This window comes from Kwoniella mangroviensis (assembly GCF_000507465.2).
Source record: "Kwoniella mangroviensis CBS 8507 chromosome 1 map unlocalized Ctg01, whole genome shotgun sequence".
NCBI lineage: Eukaryota > Fungi > Basidiomycota > Tremellomycetes > Tremellales > Cryptococcaceae > Kwoniella > Kwoniella mangrovensis.
In genome coordinates, this window is record NW_027062533.1 from 2,501,600 (window position 1) to 2,514,414 (window position 12,815).

Here is a 12,815-nt window from a genome sequence, read left to right on the forward strand (position 1 = left end):
CACTCATTGCTCCTCTTTCCTTTCCTTTCATATTCAAGCCAACGACTGAACAGCAGCAACGTACTTGGCTCGTAAATCCGACTTTAGAGCTTGAGTAGACCAGATTGCAGTGTGTTATTGGAGAGTATTAAGGTAGAACTGCACAACCGAAGTCGGAAATGGAAGATATCATACCTACCATCATCATCATAGCCGCCATATACTTCTTGGTAAGATGGATCACTGGATCGAGTGAGCATTTGTTCATCCTGCAAAGACAAGCCTTTGTTCGACCTGATTACTGATACTCTGCGTTGACGTGGTAGAATCAGGTAACAACACGCAAGGTGGTATAAGGGGAGTGACTCCCAGTATGGTAAGTAAGCTCTGCTTCTTGCCTTACATATGACAATCGTCACTCTATTGCGGGGGTGAACTTGATATTACATCTTGATGCACCATCAAACAGACATGATCAGCTAATCATTTCAACGTCAACAGGTTGATACCATACACGGAGCCTTCCCTCATGTCCCACTACCAAACATAATATACTCGTTATCCCGAACGAGGAGCGCTCAAGCTACGTCTGAAGAGATTTTAGAGAGAGGTACATTACCGACTGTACGTTACAAGTCAATGCCCATCACAACCACAATGCCCATGCTAATGCTAACATTGTTGATGATGTGATGACAATCTAGCCCCCTCCAAATTTCCAAATTCCCGCTTCCCTGCTCCCCTCCACCCCTCCTTCATCTACTACCACAACCACTACTAACACGCCTTCATCGAACAACGGTAAATCCCAAAATGCCAAAAACTCATCATTGATCGATCGATATAACCTCTCATCGCGAATACCTACGCCTTCGCACAAAGGTAAAGAGAAGGAGTTACCAGATGAAGTAGACTCGGGAGCGTCCACTCCTGTTAGCATTAGTGAAACGGAAGGAAAGAAGCATTGGGAAGATACGAGAGAGAAGAGGGAGATGGGGTTGAGGGAGAGGAAAGAGAAGATGATCCTAGAAGCTAGAAGGTGAGTCAAATTGTTTGCGAGCGATATCACAACTCGAACAATCCGTTTGATCACAAGAAGACAGAACCAATCTGGTGATTGAACTGTATACCTTAACAATCCCTCAATCATCCCTCGCTGTTCATCTTTCCCTTCAATCAGTCAAATGTTGTAAGGAGGAGAACCCTTATTGATCCCCTGTCTGCCTCTTTGTAGGCGAATGCTGGAGAAACAAGCTCAAGCTCAAGCGCAAAATACGAATTCGACCACCGCATAATTGACTCTTCCTCTCTCACACTAGAACGGATCGGATAGATACCAACATCTTTGTCATATGTATAATCTAATAGATGCATTATTATACCCTCTAGTAAATATATCCCAAATGCAATATCCAACAAGTCTGTCTTCCGTTGAGGCCGAAATATCCTCAATGGAGGTTATACCCTCTTATTCCGTTTTACTCAACTCCCCGATCCCCATCAACTTGTTCATCTCTTCTAATCTTGGTCCGAGCTTGAGAATCACTTCGTCCCCTACATTAGCCACAGCGAATCTGTATGAACACAACAGTCAGAGTATACTGACAAGACCAGCGAATGATGAGTCTGGATCATTTTGTTTCACCTCAGGTGGTTTCACTCACCTCAACCAGATATCTTCCCTCAACCCCTCTCCACCCTTCAAAACATCCTTTTCCCAAATCTCATCATCCTTCAAATCAGGCATGAAGAAGCTTCCCGGTAAAGTAACCACTCCGAACCTCTTAGCCAAGATCAAAGATATATCCTCACTTCCTAATCTTTTCCTTTTCAATCCTACGTTGGCAGAAGCATGTATGTATTCTTTTGGGAATGAAACATAGGCGAAATATCCTCCTATGGAAGTCACCTTCCAACCTTGTACTTGGTTGACCACGTCGACAAAGAGATGTCGTCGATGAGAGAGGGCTTTGGATGATTCTTCTAGGTCTGATCGGAGGGTGGGGAGGAGGGGAGATAAGGCGATTTGAGGTGGACGAGGTGCGCAGATCTACATGTGTTCAAGCCAATCCAATTAGCCAATCAGCCAGTTCAGACAAGATGCGGGGGATTAGTACATCAAAGAAATTCAAAATGATATATGTCATATGTAATATTATAAGAGGAAACCTGGACTTTGACTCACCTGCATACAATCGCTTATCGTCGTTACGTGCTTTAATAAAGCAGGACTAGCGATGATACTTCCTAGCCTATGTCCTGGTATCCTGTATCCTTCTGTTCATCGCACCGCAGTAACATAAAATCCGTAATTAGCCGTTAAACTCGATACGATGATACGTGCATCGTATTGGAAGATAAGGGTTTAGTCATGTTCACTCACTACTAAAACTTCCTAGACAAACCAACGTCTCTCTCCAATCCTCCTCCTCAAATAACCTATGAGGCACCCCTCTCCCACCTTGTTCATCCTCCACAAAATCCCTATACGTCTCGTCCAACACCAGTGCCATTCCATGTTTCTTAGCGAGGTCATACCATTCTTTCAATTCTTCATGGCTATAAACAGCTCCAGTGGGATTGTTTGGCGATACTAAGACAATCATCTTGGGCTTCCCTTGTTCATTTACATCTGACAGGTAATTTCTAGCAGCTTGTATATCCGGTTTGAATCCATTCATAGAATCACCAGGGATATATATAGGTTTAACACCCTGTAGTGAAAAAACCATCATCTGATTGAAATATGATGGCAGTGGAATCATCACAGAGGAATTCCCAGATGGACATAAAGCCATGATAAGAACGAGGAATGCCATATTACATCCTGTTGTTATGGAAAAATCATCGAAATTGACCGTTCCTTTGCCTTTGCTGATGTCTTGATGAGGTGTTTGGGCTGAACCATCTTGATTCGATGTTGATCCCGGAACCGACTTTGCTGTATCCTTCGTAAACTGAGAAGTAGAGGTGGTGGAGGAAGAAGAAGAAGAAGAAGGGAGTTGATATTGTACTCTGATTTCCTCTGCGTACGCTTCTCTCAAAGCTAATTCACCCAATATCGGACCATACCTCGCTGATAGGGGATCACTTGACGATCCGGCCAATGCCTCTAGAACAGATGGATGAGGAGCGTTTTTAGGTACACCTTGAGAGAGGTCTAGGAGATCCCCGTACGTCGGTGAATTCAAGTATTCACGCCCCCATGCCTGAGCTCTTGGAATACTGACACAAGACAAAATATGAATCAGGGAGGATTGTCAAGGTCAATCGTCTACCTGATCGAATGACGGAAGATCAACTCACGGTGGAGCTTCGGTGGCTTCTACTGCTGGAGCAATACTGAACTTGAGTAAGTTGGACATCGCATGTATCTATCTAGCTTGGTCGAGCGTGATGGCGAGTACGATATGGAGATAGTAGACTAGACGATGGGAAGAAGTAAGTTGCACGAGTATATATCACGATCAACATTACGAGTATTATTATTGTTTTTATGTTACAAATGGATCGGATCGATCTTGCTGGCGCTTAAAGGCGCTTAACCATAACACATATATATGCGAGTGTATATGTAACCGTAGCCGCAAAATCTCATCTTCCTTCAATCTCAAAGCATGCATTCGAATATATTCCAATCGCGATTGCAATGTGGAAGCGAGGGTTGTAAGACAAGAGCAAACCGGATGGCAAGGAGAGGCGACAGTGGTGTCGATGTGGTCAAAGGGACGAGTATGTTTGGAGTCCCACATGCCTTTGTAGTCCTCAATGGTACACGTTGGAAATAATCTAGAAATGCATTCGTTCCTTGACAGATCTTACAAAAACTACAAACTCATCCTTCATGATGGCCAGATCTACATGTATACGTGTCATAGACCATATTGATGACCACGAGTGATTTTCCCGTTGTTCCTGATTTATCAGTCATGGAGGCTAGGCCAAAGTGAAGTCTTCACATGTCCTCTTACACTTTCTTCTTCTTATCTACAATTCCAAGGAAACACACTCCATCATCAGCACGAACAACTGATTGACACGCATGTTCGGAAACGATTGCACTCACTCTTCTGTCCACCCACACTACTAGGCGTCGTATCCCTAGACCCCGGACCAGATTTCAATTCATCTATGGGTCGTTTCTTACCACCTTTGATAGCAGGTTTCTTGTCATCTTCCTTTTCTTCCTCCTTCATCACGCATAGTAACAAGGTGTGGGCTCGTCGTTTCAGTTCGTCGGGTGTACGCGATTTGAAGAACCAGTCAAATCTACATCACACAGAGAAATTCGGTCAGATCTGTTGTCCTCCTCGCAATTATCATGCCCATTCGCGAATTGAATTGGATAATATAGAAAGAAAGGAGTAGAAATAAGTGAAATGATGGTCGTGACTTACCTGAACAAAGGCCATTCTCCTATATCTCTCTTGATCAATTCATAACAATCATCTCTCTCAATCCCATGATGGTGCATCCTAACCAACAAGAATCTATCTTCCTCGTCAGAATACGTTTTACCTTTATTCTGTCCGTACGTAATCTTCAGTTCCTGCAAGGGGAATTTCGTAGCTTTCACTTTGCGATGAAGAGCATCAATTCTATCTTGTTGTTCACGGATCTTATCTTCTCCTATTCGGATACGTTCCATCACTTTTTCCCAATCTATCGGAAAATCATCGACCAAAAAGCGCAAGTCAGTCTCATATCACACTGATCAAATCACAAGTAACGAATCCAAGACCATAACCCACCTTTCAACTCTTTATACCTCTCAAAGAATACCGCCGCATATTCCCTTACAGCATCTTCCGTATGATCGCTGATCTCCGAAGCAACTTTGTCCAAAGCGTCTCTACCGAATTTCTCAACTCCTCGAACGAAAGCTTGATAATGTCTTCTTTGCCAGTCGGGGAACCCTTCTCCAACCAACGTATCTTTTTCAGCCGCTTCCTCCTCAGTCAGAGGTTCAGCTATGAAAATCACACAAAATCAGAGTCAGCATGTTTACTGGCATAGACGATTGTCAATGGCACGGGATCACTGACCATTATTGATCCTCTCTTGCTCTTCCGCACGTTCCGCTTCGACCTGTTCAGCCGTCTCACCTTCTTCGGGCTCTCGAGAGGGTACGACATAGTTCAGAGACTTCCTATGAGCATCAAATTCCTTGTTTTGCAATTCTACCAATCGAGGAGGGTAGAACTGGAAATCATTGATATTGACCTGTTTAGGTGGTCTTGAGATCTTGGGTTTATCAGATTTTGGTGCACTGGTGTTGAGTTGATCTCGGTAATACTGGTCGATCGAATAATTGTTCTTCCTTTCTCTCTTTGCCGGTTCGATCCAGATGAGGTTCTTACCACCTCTCTACATGACAATTCGCGAAATCAGTAAAGCTACCAAAAGTCGCTCATCAAGGGATAGCGTACCTTGTTAGCGTAATCCTCTCCTTCCCAGGTATTCACCATCGACTCCGATTTAAAGTTGTTCAGAGCATCCAGATCGAGACCAGCGTATTTACTGTTGAGTTCAGCAGTCTTTTCTTCACCTCGCTTGATGATTTCGTCGATATCATCATCGATTAACATGCTGTTAGAACATCGTTAGCTTCATCTTGAGATCTTGAAAGATCAGATAGCGCACCTGGCAGAGTTGTTGATAATTTTTTCAGCACCGTGTTGGATCATATCGAGCAACTCATCCTTGTTTTGACCAACTACGAACAGAATGAGCTTCTCGGTAGCATTCAAGTGCGACCTCTTCAGCTTACCTTTTTGCGCCTGCTGTGATCGCCCCTCCTGGATGACCATCTGATCAAGCTTGAGTTTCTGAGTAGCTCTTTCGAGGATACGTTCTTCGACGGCGTCCTACAGAAAACCAAAAGAATTAGTTGATGGACTTATAGAGTGCAAGGAAACAGCTTACTTGAGTGATAAACCTAAATACATAGACCTGCTTAGTCTGACCAATACGATGCGCTCTGTCCATCGCTTGAAGATCCGCTTGAGGATTCCTGAACGGTCCTGTCAGCTATATGTTAAGATACCCATGATCTTTGCAACTGACCAATCACTATCAAAGAGAACAACGATATCCGCAGTGACCAAATTGATACCCAGACCACCCGCACGAGTGGTAAGTAAGAAGACAAATTTCTCACTTCCCGGCGCGTTGTAGTCATCAATAGCGGAGATACGGTCTTCATGCGCCGTGTTACCGTCGATTCGACAGTATTCTAGGGAGACATGTCAGTTGCATTTCCTTGGGACCTAACCAGATCAACTCACGGTGTCCTCTGAATTGACAATAATCTTCCAAGATATCCAGCACTCTACTCATCTGGGAGAAAATCAAAACCCTCGATCCCTTCGCTTTCATATTTTTGAGCAACTTGTCGAGGATGACCATTTTACCGGCGTTGTCCACGAGATGTTCATCAGTGGTGAAAGGTGGTCCAGGTTCAGCTCCATCGAAGACTACATAAATTGAATTAGCTCAATTTTTCGATCATTCAAACAAGTGACTCAGCTCACGATAAGGGTGATTACAGCATTTTCTTAATTGCATGACGATGTTCAATAATCTTGTCTTTCCTTCTTTCTTGCCCGAAGCACCTATATTTTAAAGATGTCAGATACCCAACCTTATGTGGAATAATTCGCAAGTATCTGACTTACCGTTCACCGCATCGATGTCCTTCTCTAGTAACATCCTATACCATTTCCTCTGCATCTCTGTCATACCCACATACAAGTTGATTTCCTTCTTGGGCAAAAGGGAGTGTTCCACATCCGCTTTGACACGTCGAAGTAAGAAGGGTCTCAAAACTTTATGAAGTTGTTTGACGACCGCATCGGAATCGGAATCATCTTTGGTTTTAAACCAGGCATCGAAATCCTCGCTACATCCGCACAGTGAGCTTCACGTTCGAGCAATGCACGCAGATAGGGGAACTCACCTCGAGGAGAAGACATCAGGTAAGATGAAATTTAACAACGCCCATAACTCTTGCAAGTTGTTTTGCAAAGGTGTACCAGTAATCAACAATCTACCTCTACTAGCGAACGTTCGTATGATCTGACTGAGCAACGAATCGACATTCTTGATTCGATGAGCCTCATCGATAATGATGTATTCCCAACTGAACTTTCGGAGAGTAGATTTCTCTCGAAGACACATTTCGTATGAAGTGATGAGGACATTGAAGTCTTGAGTGAGGATTCGTTTGTTGATGAGATCGGCCTAGACAGATCGTGATTAGCTGGAATTCCCCATGGTCAAACAGTAGGTGAGCCGAGCTTACTCTTTCCTCTTTGGTACCTTGTAATACCAGAGTATTGAAGCCAGGTACCCATTTGTTCACTTCTCTAAACCAGTTGTCTAATGTTGATTTGGGTACGACGATGAGATGAGGACCAGGGATATTCTGATGGAATTTGAGGTATCCGAGGAAAGAGATGGTTTGAAGAGTTTTACCGAGACCCTATTATTATAAGTTCACATTCTCATAAGCTATTGCATTCACAGCATTGTCGTCACATCGCAACTTACCATTTCGTCCGCCAAAATACCATTGATACCGTTATGATGCAAGGAAGCCATCCAGTTCAGACCCTGAACCTGATAATCTCTCATCTTACCGCCCTTGACATCTGCATGAAGAGTCAGCTAGTGGATACGATGAGGAACTCAGCTGACTTACAAGGAGGACTCTCTTCAAACACATAAGCTTCATCCTCTGCATCTTCCTCCTTCAATAATTCTTCATCTTCCTCCTTTTCAGATTTTCGATGTCGATGATCACTGGAATGGACGCGTCAGCTATCTTTTTGGCGGTTGCAAGTATTGGACAGCTCACTTTGCTTTCTTCTTTCCTTTCCCACTCTGATTAACCATTTGTTCATCTAACATCTTGGCGAATTCAGGTTCACGTTGTTTCTATATACTCTTGTTAGCTGGTCACGTATGGGAAAAATTGGCCAAGGTGTTAGCTTACTTTGAGATCGATGAAATGCTGGAATAATTCAGTCTGACCCAGTAGATACTGGAATCGTTTGATCGAATCGGCGACCTGGATACAGTCGACTCGATTAGCGGATTCCTCGAGAAACCGGGAGAAGAAAACAGCTAACTAACCTTTGCTTGTTCCATCGCACTCCTCTTTTTACCAATCTCAGCCACTTGGGCTTTCCTCTCTGCATTAGCAGCTTTTCGCGCCGATGACTGGGCGGCCTTCTTGGCTGCCTTTGACTGAAAGAAATATCGATGTCAGCTGAGTTCACGCTCAACAAAGAAGGAAGTTCAAGCTTACGGAGCCATTCATCAAATCATCTTCATCAAACTGTTCATCGTCCAATTCATCTTCGCTGTCCTGTTCCTGCTCTGGTTCGGGTGTTTGAGGTGCAGTATTTATATGATGTTCGTCAGAAGCTACTGCCGAGGGCTGCGTAGTAGAGGAAAGACAATGTTAGCGAAAGGCACACAGGTGAAGATGCGCGATGGCACATTGCGGGTACGGGTGGGAAGACTCACAGCTCTGGAGACTGACAGGTCCCTGGAGTTGGGAACATAATCGGACAACTTGTCATCGTCCGCGCCTGCCCCACCGGGAGTCGCGTTCGAAGCTGCCAATAGGGGGTTCTGGCGATGTGCGCAAGCATAGTCAGCTGGAACACAAGCTCACGAGATTTGGGAGCTCACCATGACTATCCTCTAGCCAGCCTTAAAGAAGTCGAGTGAGTGTGTGAGGGAGGTAGTGTTGAGGAAGAAGGTAAGGAAATGATCGAGAAGTGAGAGTAGAGTGAAAATGAAAACATCAAACATCGCTAATCTCAGCAGTTGGATCTCAGTTCTCGCGTCCACCTCATGTCGGCGCGATGTATACTCCTACCATGCATGCCTAAACCATATGACTCTGGTGCGCCTAATTAGCAATGTTCCTGGATTGATGATGCTACTGGCGGCAACACACGACTAACTACGACTATAAATCAACAACCTCGATATCCTTCTTTTTCGTGTTGATCTATACATCCAAGCAATAAGGTCGACTGGAGTCAGGTTTATTCAGTTGCCTGCCTTCGACTAGCGGACGCCCTTCAGACTTGACCGGGACCAGAGGTCATATCCTTCAACCATAGTCGGGCCAACATGCAGAAGACGAAAGGAGACACATTTGATCTTCGGGTGAGTGATAGCGTCATGTCATCTATCATCCTAACTGTAGCACACTTTCCTCTGATACTTATTTGTGCATATCCTTCAGGCCGAAGAAGATGCAGCCCGTCGGCTCAATGTCGGCAAATCGATCAACGTCTCATCTTCCATAAGTGGTCTCAACTCCCGTGCGAAGAGGACGGATCTGATAGGGAAGGTAGCTCTGAAGGAGAAAGTAGATGCTATAGGTATGTGGCCATTTATCTATAAGGATACAAGTCAAACAAAACATGGCCTCAACACTGATACACACTTACTCTGAATGGGTATAGCCAAAGACCATGGAGTCACCATCGATCCAGAAGTCTCACTCTACCTACTTTCAACAATTGAAAACCGTATCAAATCGCTATTTTCCTCCGCTATCAAAGCTCAACAACATCGTACACAATCCTCTCACCTATATTTCCCACCTCTTACCAAATCGAGTCATTCCGACAGCAAAAGTGACAATACCAACGCTAGTGGAAGTGGAAATGGTGGAAGGGCCATGTGGAGTAGTCGAATCACCTCAGATCCCTCTCAAGTGTTAGACCTAGTCAACAAATCGTATAGAGAGGAAGAACAGGAATTCAGGAAAAGCAGAATGAACAGATTAGCTAAAGAAGCTGAATTACAAAAGATAAGGGATCGTGCATCTTCACTTTCCCTTAATCCCGATGATGGCGGGGTGGGTGGCAGTGGACCAAGTACACCGATATCAAAACCTTCTCCATCATCCTATTCTACCCCAGCTGCGGGTGGGTCAGGAGGTGGGACACCAATGTTTGGTGCTATCAGAGAATCAACTACCAAGAGTGGAAGTTCAAGTTCGAAGAAGGGAAAGATCAATCCACGAGATGTATCTGCCGAAGTTCAACATAAGATGGCGAACGCGACTGCCATGCGATCAGTAGGGATGGGTAAGAAGTACGGTTGGATGACTGGAAATGTACCTAGTATATCTAGTCCCCTGGCCGGTGGTGGAAGTACAAGTAAGAAAAGGAAATTAGATAAAGAGAGAGATAAAGAGAAGGAGAAATCAAAGTTATCATCAAATGTGACTACGAATTCTCCAATCGACAGAGATAGTAATAGCAATAGCAATAAACAAACACCTGAACCTTCAACACCTAACACCAATACAAATACATCCGATATCGAAAAGGAGAAAGAAAGACCAAACAAAAGGTCTAAACCTACTATACGTCAACCTACTAGACGGTTGATCATGGTAGAGAAAGAAGAAACAGAGGGTGGTGATGTCGAAGATAAGAAAGTGGAAGATGATAAAGTGCTTACATTGTTGGATCTGGTATTTGCGATGGAACATAATGGATTGGATGGTAAGGGGATAGGAAAAGAGGAGGAGATATTACAGAAGGTTTGGGCGAGGAAGGGTGGTCCATGGGGTGAAGATGGATGGGATGGGAGGAGGTGAGAGGGAAGTCTTAGCCTACTGTACTACTTTCCGTTTAGACGATAGATCATCAAATAATGATGTACGATTATATAATATGCCGATGGTTCATGTACTAGACGTTGATATGAGACATGATGAGAAAATGCATAAACAACGAAACCATAAACAGCAGGAAGGAAACCTAATGAACCTTTCTTTCCCTCTCTCTCTCTATATATATTAACCGTAAACTTGATCGATCATGTATGTTTTATAACACTCTGTCCCATTTACAACAACAACGTCCGATCGCTCACTGCTCATACCCTCGAACATTCTGTTAGAATGTGATCAAACCGATTAGGCCAAGAACACCCTCCATGCGAGGAAGGCAGCGAGTAAAGCTACTGGTACGACCCAAATTGGAAATCTGTTCACACGACAGAATCCAAAGATGAGTAAAAGTAAAATCATCGGATACCCTATTGAGTCAATAGGATGCGTGACTTGGTGTACTCACCCTGAAGAAGAAGTTGATCCACCGGTTGAAGAGACAGATTTCTTCGATTTGGATTTTTTCTAATGAAAGATCGAAATGAGAATAGTTCAGCCTTTCCCTTTCGATCCAAGAGGAATTATAACTGGTCCCCTGCCACTTCTGAGTGTCTCCTCTCCGATCAAACTGTGAGATCGCTCGATTGAGGATTTATTTGGGAAAAGTAGCGCTAACCCCCATCCGATTCTGAAGCCTCCGGCATCATGACAATCCTCATGGCCTCAAAGAAAACCCTTCTCTAGAATCCATTATTTCTGGTGCTTTTCCCGTACCAAGAAACAAACCAAAAGTCATAATGAACCATCTACTCACCTCACCGTAGAAATCACCCAATAGCATCTTAGGTAACATTCCCCTAGCTTCGTCTGAATGTCCTACATCCTCGAATGCCTCGGTTGCGTCTCCGCCTGTACAGTACAAAAGATGAGGTCAGCGGTTGTCCTTGGACGACCAGACGAATGCAGGGGCGAATAAAGGCAGTGTGTATACAGAGTTCTTATTTGGACCTAGGTCGATCGAATCGGATTGGATATCGATATCGATATCGATTCATGGATTTATGAAATTGGAATTACTTACCTGCTTCTTCAATTAACACTTCATCACCACCTGGGTGCTATATTCAAAAAAATTACAGATAAAAGTCAGCTCGCGAGCTCGCAAGTATCTCGAATAACTTCCAAACGTCCAATAATCTGATCGTCTTCCCATGGAATGATCTACATATTCCAGTCGAATTTATCTTCCCCCCTAAGACAGACCATACGACGATCGACATATTCCTTTATTCTCTTATCACCTACTACTTCGAATACATTTCCAAAAACTTCAGTTGGAAGATATAGCTCACCTCATCCATGAACGCCGTGATATCATACACTTTATCATGCAACAACATCCACAGACTCTCTCGCGTATTGTGTTCCTTCAACTGTTCGAGAGAGTAAGTTCCCTCTGGCTGCACTGGGGCGGCTGGGGCGGTGGAAGAAGAAGCGTCGGCCATGATTGATTATATCTCTGAGATGGGTCGAGTAGAAAGGAATATGTGGGTCGAGGATGATGTATGAGCAGTTGATGCAGTACGATCAGATATATCAATTATGTGGCATCTTGGAAAAAAAAAAAAAAAACAGAAAACAGCAGCCCCAAACATCAAAGAGGCTCGTGCCACGTTGTTTGATCTTTGATGATACGATTGATAAAATGAGAATTGACCATTTGTGGCGAATTGATTGGTCAACCCCCATTCTCTTCTCACTTTACCATACTATATTGTACATCACTCAACGATACCTTCATGTATGGTCTATAACATGTTAAGACATTTGGCATGCACAGATGATGGCTCTAGCATAAGAAACGCTAATGAAGGAATGAATATTGTGAAAGAAAAAACCGAGGAGAAGGACTTATTGGTCCAATTGATTGTTATACCACTTACGGTTCAAGGGAGATATTTAGTTTCCTTCCGACTCTCAGCCTGGACTTGTTCATAAACGCACTATGAGTGATCAGTTTTACATAAACAGAGTTGCAACAACAAACATCATCACGAACTCGAAGACATCCGTTATAGCCATATCATACATGTCAATAAAATAGATGTATCAAAAGTATGCGAAAACCCTTAATCAACACAACCTATCTTAAAGACTTCATCCACCTGAATCTCATATGAAACCC

At 43.7% G+C, this 12,815-nt stretch overlaps 5 protein-coding genes across 5 annotated transcripts; 2 read left to right on the forward strand and 3 right to left on the reverse strand.

Moving 5' to 3' along the window:
* Nucleotides 1-158: 158 nt before the first annotated feature.
* On the forward strand, nt 159-1,274 carry I203_100919 (uncharacterized protein; the record flags this gene model as incomplete). The annotated part of the gene is made up of 5 exons (XM_019145881.1): nt 159-231; nt 306-355; nt 481-603; nt 684-1,018; nt 1,214-1,274. The coding sequence occupies 5 exons, from the start codon at nt 159-161 to the stop codon at nt 1,272-1,274; spliced, it is 642 nt and encodes a 213-aa protein (XP_019004440.1).
* A 173-nt stretch (nt 1,275-1,447) lies between these two features.
* Nucleotides 1,448-3,344, reverse strand: I203_100920 (uncharacterized protein; the record flags this gene model as incomplete). Its single annotated transcript, XM_065516765.1, has 5 exons — nt 1,448-1,553; nt 1,644-2,029; nt 2,165-2,256; nt 2,363-3,204; nt 3,286-3,344. The coding sequence occupies 5 exons, from the start codon at nt 3,342-3,344 to the stop codon at nt 1,448-1,450; spliced, it is 1,485 nt and encodes a 494-aa protein (XP_065373583.1).
* A 602-nt stretch (nt 3,345-3,946) lies between these two features.
* Nucleotides 3,947-8,682, reverse strand: I203_100921 (uncharacterized protein; the record flags this gene model as incomplete). The annotated part of the gene is made up of 23 exons (XM_019145883.1): nt 3,947-3,966; nt 4,046-4,248; nt 4,377-4,641; nt 4,731-4,949; nt 5,025-5,346; nt 5,409-5,568; nt 5,623-5,695; nt 5,750-5,846; nt 5,905-5,992; nt 6,046-6,214; nt 6,267-6,455; nt 6,513-6,593; nt 6,657-6,880; nt 6,938-7,221; nt 7,283-7,462; nt 7,531-7,631; nt 7,682-7,782; nt 7,838-7,917; nt 7,976-8,050; nt 8,116-8,229; nt 8,291-8,422; nt 8,512-8,619; nt 8,680-8,682. 23 exons carry the CDS (start codon nt 8,680-8,682, stop codon nt 3,947-3,949), a joined length of 3,288 nt encoding a protein of 1,095 aa, XP_019004442.1.
* Nucleotides 8,683-9,129: 447 nt separating this feature from the next.
* On the forward strand, nt 9,130-10,615 carry I203_100922 (uncharacterized protein; the record flags this gene model as incomplete). The annotated part of the gene is made up of 3 exons (XM_019145884.1): nt 9,130-9,165; nt 9,245-9,383; nt 9,468-10,615. 3 exons carry the CDS (start codon nt 9,130-9,132, stop codon nt 10,613-10,615), a joined length of 1,323 nt encoding a protein of 440 aa, XP_019004443.1.
* Nucleotides 10,616-10,936: 321 nt separating this feature from the next.
* I203_100923 (uncharacterized protein) lies at nt 10,937-12,135 on the reverse strand (the record flags this gene model as incomplete). The annotated part of the gene is made up of 5 exons (XM_019145885.1): nt 10,937-11,006; nt 11,097-11,155; nt 11,445-11,539; nt 11,712-11,748; nt 11,983-12,135. 5 exons carry the CDS (start codon nt 12,133-12,135, stop codon nt 10,937-10,939), a joined length of 414 nt encoding a protein of 137 aa, XP_019004444.1.
* Nucleotides 12,136-12,815: the final 680 nt, after the last annotated feature.